General features: G+C 47.9%; 1 protein-coding gene across 2 annotated transcripts; it reads left to right on the forward strand.

Annotated features, from left to right (window-relative positions):
• Positions 1–3,239: 3,239 nt before the first annotated feature.
• ZBTB42 (zinc finger and BTB domain containing 42) lies at positions 3,240–9,655 on the forward strand. 2 transcript variants are annotated; one of them, XM_079309502.1, is made up of 2 exons: positions 3,240–3,504; positions 4,900–9,655. In XM_079309502.1, the coding sequence occupies exon 2, from the start codon at positions 4,914–4,916 to the stop codon at positions 6,339–6,341; it is 1,428 nt and encodes a 475-aa protein (XP_079165628.1). In that variant the 5' UTR covers positions 3,240–3,504; positions 4,900–4,913; the 3' UTR covers positions 6,342–9,655. The 2 variants fall into 2 exon arrangements, with proteins under 2 accessions (XP_079165628.1, XP_079165627.1); XM_079309501.1 differs by lacking the exon at positions 3,240–3,504 and adding an exon at positions 3,934–4,156.
• The last annotated feature ends 4,455 nt before the right edge of the window (positions 9,656–14,110 follow it).

Raw genomic sequence — 14,110 nt, forward strand, 5'->3', positions numbered from 1 at the left:
CACATAAGCACACTGCTGAGGAGACTGTCTGCAATATATGCTCTGATTAATGTCTGGAATGGCAGCAGTGCAAGTTAATGCTTTCTGGAGTCTTGGATGACATGCTTGAAAAGATCTTTGGGAAAGTCGTGTCCACTTTTATGACTTGACTGCAAACTGAACAACCCCCCCAAACACTGACCTTGGATTTGACTGCAGGGTAAGTGCTGGAGGAGATTGCTAATTGGGGAAGTCCCGTGGATGCCAAGGGCAGCTCCTTGTCTTACCATCACCAGCTCTGCATCTTTTGGGGTTAAATTCCTCCCTGTTTCACAGGAGGGAATGAAGCATTCAGTCCTTCTAATGCTCACTGCTGTCTGCAAGGGATAAAACAGCCTTTGAAAAAGTTTGGAAGAACTTCTGCAAATAAACCTCACTATGACCAATGCACTTAAAATAGCTTCAATTCTGCAAGTATCAGACAGTCTCAGGCCCTGACTCTCCCTCCGAAATGCAACTGGACTATCACAAAGAAGATGTCCTATTAAAAAAAAAACCAACATAAAAGCACTGAAATCATGTAGAAACAAACACAAAGAGGCTTCTGCCCAATGTGGTGAGAGAGAAAACGATTAAATCACATGAAAAACCTGTTGCTACTGCTTCTGCATCTGGCCAACAAAGAGGACTAGAGAGGCCCCACTCAGTAAATACCTACTCTTGTTGGATCAAAGGGGTAAGAATGGAAGCAAGTCCTCAGGCTTTATGGACCTGATCCAGTTGGTTTTTCTACTAATTTCTGTGGGCTTTGGCTGGTGTCCAGGCAGCAAAAACAACCAGGAGCAGGGCTAGCCTTGCCTGGCAAATGGAAGCCCTGCCAGCACCACTGATTTTTACTCTCTCTGCCCTATAGCCAGGCTTTCTGCTCGACTCTGGAGAGCTCCATAGCCAGCAAAAGGTTTGTTGGAGCCCAGAAGGGTTTTAGCCAGACCCAGGAATGCACACAGCTGCACAAGGATGCCCAACATGGTCACTCCCAACAGCTTCCATCAGTCCCCATCCATATTCAGCCACCCTGATGTTTGGGGGCACGGTGGTTGTGATCTCCTCTGAGCACAGGCACCAGGCACAAAGCTCTGTATTGGCCAAGCAGCTCTGCCTGGCTCTGCTCCATTGAGGAAGGAGTGAAAACAGAGCCTTCTCTGGGCTTGGTGGGAGGGGAACCCTCAGCCTGAGAAGGGCTCAGGGGCCAGGGGGAGGAAAGCAGAGAGTTTGCTCACCCTGTCGTGCTCTCACGAGGGCTGTCAGAAACCCAGGAGCTCTTGGAATAAAGTTTCTGGGGCAGTTCTTCCTGTTGCCTTGCTTCCAGTAATGACTTTGTGCTTGTTTACATTAGTGAGTTGTACTACCAGTATTTTATACAACCGTAGCTAAATCAGTACAACACCTGTATTGTACCCAGCATTGCCTTGGTGTGAAGGTGAGTATAGTATTTCTGAGTCCTGAAAAAGCAAGCCAGCAACGTGCCAAATGGATACTTAGAGGAAAGGGGAATGCTGTTGTTATTTTCTGACACTTCAAACTCGATAATGACCACAGACTTACTGTGAAATTGTAATTTGCTTCCTAAAAATAAGGCACTGCTAGATTGTAGACAATTATACCTAGCTTAAAGCACCCAAATAGGAATTGAAACCTTGGTTCTTTTTATAATCTTGTTTTCCCTCAATTTATTTATTAAAGGGGAGAGGGTAACATGAATTATTATTTACACAAAACAAGGTATTTCTGCCAAGAAGCCCAATTCATATGAGTACAAGATTCTGCCTAACATTTCCAATGTACAAAGAAAACAAAACTCCACAAGTTAGCAAATCCACAGAGTAACTTCATGGAGATTGCACTTGCACTTTGGGGAAGAAATTGCTGCACTTTTGGTAGAGCCTGTGCAGGCTGTGACTGCAGGATGACACTGTCTTTAAAAGGACAGAGCTCCACAGTCCTGTCTGCCGTGGTGGATAAAGCTCTCAGCTTTACTGAATGGTGACAGATTTAACCCCAGGACCTTTAACTCTTTCACTGGAGCTGGGCTCCTCCACATTCTGGGCTGGAGTTTTCCAGTTTGAATCTTACAGCTGACTGCATCACCATGTTACTTGGAGAAGGATTTTGTGACAAAACAATCATTAATACTCAACCCAAATATTCTGGCATTCACTGCCAATAGTGTTAAACTGTTGAGGCTCGTGGGATAAAAGTGGTGTTGGTGATGCAGACCCCAGCTCCTGTGACAAAGAGCCTTAATGTATCAGAGATTCAAATTAAGTTATACTAAATCCAAATTAAACCTGATGTTTTAAGGTGCTAATGATTCAATTGTAGAAAAATGTGCGGGAAAACGGATTAATAAAAAGTCGCTATTTTGCAGCTATTACAATCTAGGCAAGGCAACCTAGAGGAAGGAAAGGGAAAGGAGTTTCCCTGCTGTACTTGTTGGGGACTACAGCACAGTCTGGAGACTCCAGCTGGCAGCACGTAGGGCGTTCGCAGGGGAGCTCTGAAGAGCCCCTGGTGCTCCGCTATCCCTCCACCCCCCGTTACCCTCCAGCACTCCCATATTCACCCCTCAAAAATCTCAACATCCCCCTCGACCCGCAGCCTCAATCCACAGCCCGTCTCCCGGCTCTGCTGCAGCCCGAGGCTCCGGGATAGCAGCGACAATCCCGGCCGCTCCCAGCGGGCTCGGAGCGGCACCGGGCTCCGGCAGCCGCAGCTTCCCAGCGGGACTCGGCGGCGTCCGCCGGCTCCGACCTGGGTGGGAACCCCGGCGGGAGCCCCGCTCCACGCAGGGCGCTCACTTTTGATGCGATTACAGCTAATTAAAATTTAAAATTCAAATCAACTATCGAAAAGGTCATCTTGAAAAATCCGTCGGCGTTTGGTATTTATCAGCTGGCGCGCAACTAGAGATGAACCCGGGGGGTGTGTTTGTGTGTGTGTGTGTGTGTGTGTGTGTGTGCAGGGGGGGACGCGCCGCGCCCCTCGCCCCATCCCGGCGGGCCGGCCCCGCGCAGCTCCCGCGGCCGCGCTGCCCCGGCCCCGCTCCGCGGCACGTCGGGCTGCAGCGGGCGCGCCCTGTCCGCGGCGGCGCAGCGGAGTTGGGAGCGGGACGGCGGCGCTGCCAATGCAGCGGCCGGGAGGGGAGGGCGGCAGCGGCAGCAGCGGCAGCAGCAGCAGCAGGAGGAGGAGGAGGAGGAGGAGGCGAGGGGGAGGGCGCAGCCGGCAGCGCGCACCGGCCGGCGGCGGCGGGGCTGGCCGGGGCGGCGGGGCCATTGTGTGCTCCAGACGGGGACACGGCCGCTCGCTACCGCACCCTCGCCCGCACCCGCGGCTCGCAGCAGCGAAAGTATCGCGAGAGCGGCCGGCCAGCAACCTGCTCCGCCACAGCCCCGCGCCGCGCCCGCGGAGCGCCCGCGCCGCCGCCGCGCACATGCGGACGCCGAGCGCCGCCGCCGCCGCCCGCCGGTGAGTAACGCGGGGAGAGCCGCGGAAAGGCGCGGGGAAGTGGCGGCCGCGCCACGCCCCGGCGGGGGAAAGTCCTCCCCGCAAAGTTGGGGAGCGCGGCTGTGCGGGGGGGAGATCCCGAAAGCGGCTCCGCGGTGCTTCCCCCCGGCGGCCCCCCCCAGCGCTGCGCGGAGCCGGGCACCGGCGAAGGTCACCGCGGCGGGCTGCGGGGAGCAACTTTGCGGCGGGAGGTGGGGTCCGGGCGGGGGGCTGGTGGTGGCGAGAGTGCCGGGGGGGGGGGGGCGGGCTCGGGGCAAGTTTGTGGGATTTAATCGCGGGCTATAAATGGGGCTGCTGGAACTTTAAAAGGCAGCAAGCTGTGGTTGGCTGGTAGCGAGATTTGGAGTAACATATGGCATTAAAAGGCGCACAGCTGGAGGTAGCATTTCCATCGCAGTGAAGTCAGAGCAGCTGACTCTCCAGCTTGCGGTGTAATTAGCAAACCGAGCACTCCTCCTTCCCTCCCTCCTCCTCCCTCCCGCCTGCCTCTCTCTCTCTCTCTCTCTCTCTCCCCCTCCCTCCCTCCCGCCGCGCCTCGGTCGCACTCGCTCCGCGCTCCCTCCTGCCCGCCCGGCTCCGCGCCCGCGGCCGGCCCCGCCGCGCCCCGCGCAAGGTAAGCGCCCCGCCGCGGCACGCAGCCGGCTGCAGCCTCCGTCCTGCTCTCCCGCCGGCCTTCCGCCGCTTGTTTTCCTCCTTGCCTTTTAATAACTTCAAGGGAAACTTTTTTTTTCATCCCCCCCCTTGATTTCCCCCCGCCCTTTTGGCGTGCGGGGACCGGGGCCTCTCCCCGCTCTGCCCCGCGCCCCCCTCCCCGCAGAGCCGCCGCTCCCCCAGCGCCAGCCGCCGCTGTTTTGTTGTGATTCGGTGCATAACGACTGAGGATAAAGTTTAAATGTGTGTGCGTGTGTGTGTGTGCGTGCGTGACGCGGGGAATATGCTTTATTAAAAGATGCCCCAAGTTAGCGTTGCTGGGAAGACAGCCTGGGAATTGATGCTTTTTTTCTTTTCGGGGGTGTGTGTGCGCGCTTTCCTCTGCTTAATTTTATTAAAGTGCTTAGTGGGAGAAACAAAGGTTGGAGGGGCTGCTGCTTTACTAGCTTTTGTTTACTTACAATCAAGTTTTTCCTGTTCGGAGCAGGTGCGAAAGGATGAGAAGCATGTTGTGTTGTTTTTTTTTTTTTTTTTTTTCCCCCTCTACCCCCCCCCCCTTAATAAAACTATTACAGACAATTAACAGTAAATGTTATCTCCAAGGCTGTTTCTTTGGCTTGGGTTACCAAAAAGCCGATCTGTTTGTTACAGCTGCTAGGAGGCTTTAGTTTACAGTAGCATTCAAGTTTTTCCTGTTTTGAACAGGTTATGAAGGAAGAATGGAGTTTCCAGACCATAGCCGCCAGTTGCTGCAGTGTCTGAGTCAGCAGCGTCACCAGGGCTTCCTGTGTGACTGTACTGTTTTAGTTGGAGAAGCTCAATTCAGAGCTCACAGAGCCGTTCTTGCCTCTTGCAGTATGTACTTCCATCTTTTCTACAGGGACCAGTTAGACAAAAGGGATATTGTGCATCTGAACAGTGACATTGTCACAGCCCCTGCCTTCAGCCTGCTGCTCGAATTCATGTACGAGGGAAAGCTGGAATTCAACAGTCTCCCAGTGGAAGATGTGCTGGCTGCGGCGAGCTACCTTCACATGTATGACATTGTGAAAGTCTGCAAGGGCAAGTTGAAAGATAAAGAATTATGTTCGGAAGAGAAGATTAATGATGAGGCGGCTAGTTTGGAGAAAGCGGAGCATTTTCTAGACGCCGGAGTGCCCCTGGTCCACGAGTTTGACCCAGGAAACAAACAAAAATTCAGCGTTGCAGAATACGAGAGAGCAGCAGGCAAAGAAAAGGTCAGCAGTCACCCCGCCTGGTCCTCTGATCATATAAGTGTCAGCTCTGTGCCGACAGAGGCAGAACCGTGCGCCGCAGCAGCTGGAAAAACAAAGGCTAATGTCAATAGTTCCACAGGACCTTTGTCCCAAAGGTCTGTTAACCATCCCCTGGCTTCGAGTGATGTGGACTGCGCGCTGGATTTGTCTTTCAAGCCCGTGCCGGGGAGAGATTCCTTACACCCCTCCTATGTCTTTGGACAGCTGGCTTCCGACAGCCAGCAGCAGGGTACCGAGCCACTTGTTAAAGATGAACAAGACTTGCTGTCAGATCAGGAGGACAGCGAAGCCAGGAGTCCAGAGAGTCAGCATTTTGGGAATTCAGCCAAGAGCCTAGTGACAGGGTTAGGACACATGTTCGCGGGGAATGGCAGCTCTCATGCCCGAGAGGAGGATATAGATCAAGAGCGAGACGAGAGCGAGGACGACATGGATTCGTCGGACATCTCCTCGGGCGTCCTGGTGCCTCCTGGGCATATCTGCATTTGTCCCCTCTGTAGCAAGGTGTTCCCGAGCCCGCACATCCTTCAGCTGCACCTGAGCTCTCACTTCCGCGACAAGGACGGCTCCCGGACCCGCCTGTCCCCCGACGGGTCGGTCCCCACCTGCACCCTGTGCGGAAAGACTTTCTCCTGCATGTACACGCTCAAGAGGCACGAGAGGACTCACTCGGGGGAGAAGCCCTACACCTGCGGGCAGTGCGGGAAGAGCTTCCAGTACTCGCACAACCTGAGCCGGCACGCGGTCGTGCACACGCGGGAGAAGCCCCACGGCTGCAAGTGGTGCGAGAGACGCTTCACGCAGTCCGGGGATCTCTACAGACACATCCGCAAATTTCATTGTGGCCTTGTAAAGTCCTTGGTTGTTTGAGATGTGTGACTTTCGGTTGGTTTGGTTGTTTTGTTGTTGTTTTGGTTTTTTTGGTTTTTTTTTTATAGATATCTACGCACCCCCACGCCAACCCTTTTAAAAGAAAACAGGAAAAAAAAAAAGGCAGGATCTGAATTTTAATTTTGTTTTTCTGGTCCCTTTGTTTTGTTTTGGTGATATTCACTTCAGGTATATGATCTTTAAAAGATGCAGCAGTATACACTCCAGAGGCCTTTTAATGCACTCCTTCCACCTCTCCATCTCCTCCCTTCCTAGCACAGTCCTTTAGGTCTTCTCTTGTGCACCCATGTTACATTATTAATGTGAAATGATCTTAAGTAAGTTTGCAATGATTTAGCATCAGCTTTCACACTGGAAGTACTTGCTTTGTGGTCAGGGTTTTGTTGGTTTGGTTTTTCTCTTTTTTTTTTTTTTTTTTTTAACCTTTTCTTTTTGAAAAAAATATTATCATCGAATTCTGGAGAAAAATTTGGCTTCCATTAAGCTCCCCAAATGCCCTCTGTGTTCTGCAGAGAAACATCTGAAGAGATGGACTATGGTTTAAATGCATTTTGGTGAAGAGAAACCTGTCTATACATTGCAGTATGAGCAGATGTACTTTCATTTTATAGAGCTAGATGAGACATTGAATTGGCCCAAATTTTAAAGGGTTGAGGATTCCTGGCTTTGTCTTTGGTACTGGTCATTTTTTATTCTCTTTATTCCATTAATACTCTTCTGCAGTTGGTCCTAAAATCTAAATGAGAAGTTTTTGCCTTGGGACTTGACTTAAATTTTCCCTTCCCACCCATCTTCCTCACTGGGCTGACCTGCTGAAAAGCTGCTTTTGAGCATAAAATGTGGATGGAAAAACACTTTCTGTCTGCAGCATATTCACTCCCAAAATGTCGAAGGATGCACGCTAGGACATACAAAAAATTGTATAATGTGTGAATATTTTCATTCCTGTATTGACATCCAGAGGCTGATCCCATCCCCCTTGGAGGGGACAAATACCCCTCCTGGTCTCAGGCTTGTGGGGTTCTGTAGTTCAAGGTAGCTCATGCCTTGTGCATTAGGAGATGCCCTGCTGTCTTGCCCGAAAAGTTTGCTGCAATGCTAAAACCAGCAGCATGAAATTATATTTTATTTTTATGAGGTTGGCAGTTCCCTCTGAGCTGAATTGTGTGCAATTGCTGGTGTTCCCAAGAGACAGCACGAAGATGAACCACTGGAGGGAAAGCATGGCCTAACTTTTTCCCCAATTCCCACCTTTTCAGGGGAAGTTTTTGGGGTTATTTTTTTTATTGTTTGTTTGTTTGTAAACTGAGGCTGCCTGTAACTATAGCCAGTTTTACTCCACATGATTCAGTTTCTTGCCTATTAGATCATCATTTGGTCTGTGCATGTTGGTGGATATCACTTTGTTCCCTTCCAGTCAAATTACCCATTCAAGGTACATGTACATGGGACTGAAATATAGTAATAATAATAATAATATCTGAGGGCTGTGAATGTCCTTCTGCTGCATTAGCATTGCTTCACCAGCTTTCTTGACACTCCTGGAGTTGTTTGGTGAAACTTAAGCGTGTGTTTTAAAATTAATTTGAAGCACTGAGTTAGATTATTTTTTAAAGTTGTGCTTAAAATACTGTATTGCATCTTATGAAGAAAAAAAACTTCCCAATGCCTTTCCCCTTCTGGTCCAAAAACTGAGCACTACCTACATAAATAATATGGGATTGACTTTTTTTTTTAAATAAGTACTTCCTCTTTAAAGAAAATCAGGATATACTTGTTACAGCCTCTTATTATTCATCTCTTAAACTATGAATGTACATGCAATGTGAAATTTTGCTTTTATTTATAGTTTTGGGGTTTGTTTTCAGTTTAATTTCTTAACTGTAAAATATTTTTGCTGAACCTGTTACATATGAAAGTTGTGGGAGAGTACTGTATCTTGAACATAAGTGGCTTTGGTACTGTGGTCTTATTCTACTTAATCAATTTTTTCTTTTTTTTTTTTTTTTCTTTTTTTATTTTTGCTGTGATTGGAAATAGCACTGAACAAAATCTAGTAAAATTAAGTTATTTTTCTTTCTACTAAAATTAAGTTATTTTTTTCTCCTGAAGATACTTGATATAGTATTTATTAGATTTTTTTTGTTTTGTTTTTGAAGTGGAATTATTACTGTTAATCTATTTCAAAACTAGTTAATTTACACTTTAAATTTTATAACAATGGATTTTGCATGTTGAGCAACATGTAAAGAGTTTAATGTAGAGTCAGCATTACCGAAGCTGGTAATCTTAATTTTGCATTCTTGTGACACTTCTGTTTGCATTTCAGTCTTCAATTACTGTTTGTTTTTATTTTTTTTTAGAGGATCATAAAATAGGATGTGCCATAAGAACATCATTAGCGTATGGAGCAGGGAAAAGTTGAAACAAGTTTTTGTCTGATTTTAGTATAGAAATAATTCATTAAACTGATGCTATGAGCATGCTCTGCGCTGCAGTGAATATGGGGCAAAAGTTGTTTTTGTTTTTTTTTTTTAAATAAGGAAAGAAAAAGACTTTCTCATCCTTGACTACATCATGAACACACTGTTCTCACAGTCTGGTATTTGTGTTCCCACTCCTCTTAGCTTGAATTTCTAAAGTAAAGAAATGTTTGCACTTATTTTTGTTCTTAAGGTGACTTTTTTTTTTTTGGCTATTTCTCTGTGTGTCTCTTATTTTTAAGTTGCAATAGTGTGTTTTCAAAATGGTTCATGGCTCTATGGAGAAGTACTAAAACATGGCACACTTAATGCTTGTCTCTTCATAAACTATTTCTCTGTGGGGCAGTTGCTGTCTCCATAGGGAACAGTCCTGCTCTGCGTTTTAAACACTGGATTTGTCTTCTACTACAAACAAATACTGTGAAGTTAATGTAAAAAAAGAAATCATTGATATTTTTAATTGTTTTTAATCTTGGTGCAGTTCAGATTAAATATGTATATTTAAAGACACTAATTTTTTGTGGGAGAGTTTTATAGTATACAGTATGTAGAAAAGCTATTGGAATGGAATATATTTTATAAAAATGTTCTATCACTGTTTTATAGTGAACTATTTTTCCTTCAGTGTTAGTGTAATACTGTTAGTCTAGGTTTGACAATCGCAGGAAGAGTGATTCAGGCTACTGTTAGCGCTTAGTTTTGCGTGGAGTTCTGTTTGCAACTGTATTGGTATGTGCTGTACAATGTGACAATCGTGACTAGGATTGTTGTCTTTATAAATTTACATGAAATAAAACGTGCTAGAATTGTAAGCTTGAGCCTCCTCCCCCCCTTTAGCAGAAAGGGGTGTGGTGTTTGGGATTTTTTTATTATGTATTAATAATGATTACTTTAATTGCAAGTGTTTTATAATTTGCCGCTTTAAAAATTTTATTGCTATATACTCTAATAATTTCTGTCTTTTTCAGGGCCATCTGGAATTTTAGGCGTGTAAGGAGCTGCTGTGTCTCAGTCAGAGCCTGACTGAGCATTTCCTTAGTGACTGGGCTGGACCTAACCCAGCCCCACTTCTGCATTTTGTTTTTGGGGCCGTTTGAAGGGGCTCGGCGCTGCCTGGGGGAGCTGTGGGCCAGCCCTGTCCCCAGGGATGCTGGTGGCCAGGTGACACACCTGTGAGCACAGGGTGAGGAGGACAGCCCAGCACCTCTGGGCTGATCAGCACAGTGCTGCCTTGCTGGCATGAGGGCGTTGTCTTTAGTGCAGGATCCCTCCCAGCCTTGGGGAGCTGAGCTCTGACCCACTCCTCTGAACACCTGCCTCAACTCCTGGGCTGATTTTAGCAGGAGCTGGGGCTGGGAGGGAAAGGCACGAGCTGTCCCTGCTGGCTGCTGCTCAGGGGAGGGCAGAAAGCTGGTGGGGAGGTTTGCACCTGTGCCATCAGCACTGTGTCTTGTGTTTCTTAATTACTTGGAAGCAAAAGATCCTGGCAGAATGAGAATGCCTCAAACCTTTCCTCCAAAGAAAGAGCAGGTTTATAGTTAATGCTGGTGTGGAGGCACAGCTTTCACTCCCCTCCTGCTACCACGTAGCTGTTTCTTCACAGTCATCTCAAAATAGGTGGGTATTTCTTGCCTTCAAGCATGTGTCCTTCCTTAGAGATCCTGTGCCTGCATCCCCATCTGTGGGGAGGGCTGAAAGCTGCTGAAGATACGTGGTGATCTGCTGCAGTGTGGTGAAGTGTTAAAAACTATAAATATATATATATTTTTTTAGGGTTGTTAAAAAATTTCTGCTGCTGAAAATTGGGTGTCCCTGCAGCTGCTTATTTGTGGCACTCTGTTTCCAGTCTTTTCTGCTGTTGTGGATGTGTGCAAGAACGTTCAAAGGTGTTTTGTCTCAGCTCTGCTCCCCCAAAAATTAAATAAATTTGCCCAAATCTGGGTGCAGTCCTGGGGAAGGAGGAGGCAAAAGGCTTTTCTTTGAGAGAGAGAGGGTGTTCAGAAAGAAGCAAGCTTGAAGCTAAACCTGGGAGGTGGATGGCTTGCAAACAGGCTATAAATAACCATGAGTAGATTGAGGAGAGCAGCCCACATCTCCTCTGGCATGGGCATGCTGTGCCCATTTTCTTTGTTGATAGCAATTGCTAATGTGAGTTCTGGCACTCCAAATCCCGATGCCTGTTGTTCTGATAACATAATTAAATCTTAGGAATGTGAAATATAAAAAGCTTTGAGAAGAAACCAGGCCACTAAGCGGATACTGGGAAGGGGGGTGTGCAGGCTGTGTATGTACCAAATAAGCAATGGGGTTGCTCTAGGCAGGATTCTCTTTCCAGTGATCCTGCAACCTACAGGAAGGGGGGTGACCCCAGGAGCATCTGTCCTAATCCCATGCTGCAAGGGCTGTCATCCTCCAGGACTCCAGCACTTCACGGGCTCCTTAGGTTGGCAGGGGTCAGCCATGCCCATGCCAGCAGCTTGGGTTTGTGCCACCCTTGAAAAGCCTGGTTCTCCTTGGGATGAGTGTTGGCAAATGGTTTTGTTTATTTTTAGCTTTTGTTTTGAAGTCTGAGTGCCTTCTGGAAGTGGTCTGGCCTTGATAGGCACAGAGGTGGCTGTGGCTCTCCGGGTGCATCTGGCCATGTGTTACCAAATGCTACTGTGCAGCTGGAGACTGTGGAGAAATGGCTTTTTCCTGGCTCAGGTGATGGGGTCTGGGTTTGAACAAAGTGTCTCCAAAGCATGAGGAGAGTCCATGCTGACCCATAAGTGTCCCTGGTGATGTTGGATTCTACCTTGTGGGGAAGCACTGTGAGGACGGATCTTACTTATTGCTTAAATTTATTAGATTCTTGCATTAATTTAATGATGGAGTTCCCCCATGTGAAGCAGTTGGGGTAGAGGGGTCTTTGTATTATTGCCCAGCTGGCTGGCAGTGCTGTCACCTTCCAGTTTCTACTGTGCTCGAGGTCAGATCGTGCCACCCTGAGCTTTGCTTGCCCACGAGTGTCTTTTTGCACTGTTGTGCTGAGCAAGGTGAACAGCAGAACATGAAACAGCAGCTGTTTTCTGAGGGAATCAATGGCAGGTGTGACCCAGCAAAAACAGCCTATGCAGGACAAAGCTGGGCTCGAGTGAAATGGAGTCAAGCCTACAGTGCAGTTGGTGTGTGAAAATGTCCTGGGAGGAGGAACCCTGAGCAGAGCTGTGACCAACTGCCTGGAGAGCACTTTATCTCAAGTGATTTGGTGTTTTGTGCTGGGGACACCCAGCTGGAAGTGCTGCAGGTGGAGCAGCTTTGTGCAGTGGTGTCTCCTAACAATCAGACCAAAGGATTCCAGGTTCTTACTTTTCAGAGGTGGGATGACACTGCGGAGGGATGCCAAGTGCTTTCCAAGCAGGCACCCTCTGTATGTGCTGTAGCCCTCCACTCTTTGACATGCTCTTTTCATCCAATGAAAAAGAAAAAAATACTGTTTAACAGGAGGAGAGTGAGCAAACACGTTGGTTATTGTTACCTGTTTCCTGTTTGTTGTTCTCTTTGGTACAGCTGCTCACTTCTGTACACAGCTGGCTTCCCTGCCCTTTCAAAATGGTCTGTTGCAGAAAACTGAAATATTTGTCAACCTGGCTCTGAAAAAAACCCTCAAACAAAAAACCCCCAACAACCTCTCCTAAATCCTTAATATTCTTTGGCCTCCAACACATCAGCCTCCTCTATGCTCTACCCCAGCTAGAGGAGCTGGGTAGGGATGAAGGCTGATGCTCCCACCAGCAAATCAGCCTGAGCCAGGCAGTGCTGCCAGCGTTTCCAGTGGCAAAGGGTGGGCTCTGGCGTCCCAGGGGCTTTTGAAGGCTTTTCCCAAGGGGGTTTCAAACAATATACGTTGTAGATGTCAGGATAGAATTTCTAGGAAATTGATGTCCTCAGTCTTAATAACACAGGAATTTGAGAAAACAAAAGTTCAAATGCCGACCTTACCCACAGGTTACTTATCCCCGGGGATAACAGCCCACACACTAGGTACTCTCTGTTCCCCAACCTTCTTTATCTCTTTCTCTTCTGTGCTATCCAGGTGGTGTTAGGAACCATCTGCTGCAGTGATTCAGCAGAATCCATTTAGCGCTTTCCCAGCGAGGCCGGCATCTGCCAGGCACGGGGGAGCCGTGGGGAAGCCGGCACATCTGCCGCGGAGTGTGCGGCGGGCCGGGGTCAGCGCAGCCCCCGCCGCAGGACCGCGCCCCGGCCCCGCCGCTCGGCTGCCCCGCTCCTCCGGGTTAATTATCAAATGGCTGCTTTGCCTTGGAGGGAAGGACTTGCCTTGCGCTTTGTGGTGTTCTGTGCTGGTTGGAAGGCGCTGGGTTTCCTGGCTGGCACAAGATGGGGACGAGACGGGGTCATTTTCCTTCCCAAGGTCGTGCTGGGAGGGCTTGGATGGAAAAGTGTATAAAGCTCTCCAAGGTGGGGCAATAAGGGATGATTTCACCAGTGAGGCCATCAGGCAGCTCCAGCCCCGAAGGATTTTGTAGAATAAACGCTGTGCAGGGCAGGAGGAGGACAGAAAGGGTAATGCCAGTTCTGCCTTGGGTATCACAGATTCCTTGGGGTAAGAATTTGCCTCGAGTGTGAGAATCACTCAAATTTTACTCTGGGATGGGGGAAGATGATCTTTCAGATAACATGAAGAATTAGCAGTGCTGACTTTCTAACGTATTGGTAAGAGTCAAGTAATGCTTGGCAGCGACTGCCAGCAAATACTGAGTCAGTATAAAAAGTAACTACCTGGCAACGTGTTTTCACTGCCTGTTCGCATTTGAGCCTCTGGCAGGAAACATAATAGATCTTGTGTTCAAAAATCCATTGCATCTGTGCAATAGGTTGTGGCAGTGAGCACTGAAACAGGACCAGGAACATTAAATTTCTCATGTACTGGAAGGTGTCTTTAGCTCATGGAGGAGTGCTGACATTTGCAGCAGCAAATGTCTCTTTCTCACTCTGTAAATTAAATAAAAATATCTCAGTTTTAGTAGACTAGAAGTAGTCACTGAGTTGGGTTTCAACCTTTCTGATGTCTAATCAGCTGTCAGAAGAAGCTGCTTTCCTTTTAATCATTTCCTCAGAGGAGTTTTTATACATCTAACAGTTTTGTTTCTGAAAATGTTTTGTAAGCAAATCCTTTCACCATGATGCTCTCAAAGGATATGCACAAAGTCCTTGGCACAAGAGGGGAAAAGACCTTGTCTGGGATCTGGTCTGCCCTGCTCC

The sequence above is a fragment of the Erithacus rubecula genome (genome assembly GCF_903797595.1).
Source record: "Erithacus rubecula genome assembly, chromosome: 6".
NCBI classification, from domain to species: Eukaryota; Metazoa; Chordata; class Aves; order Passeriformes; family Muscicapidae; genus Erithacus; species Erithacus rubecula.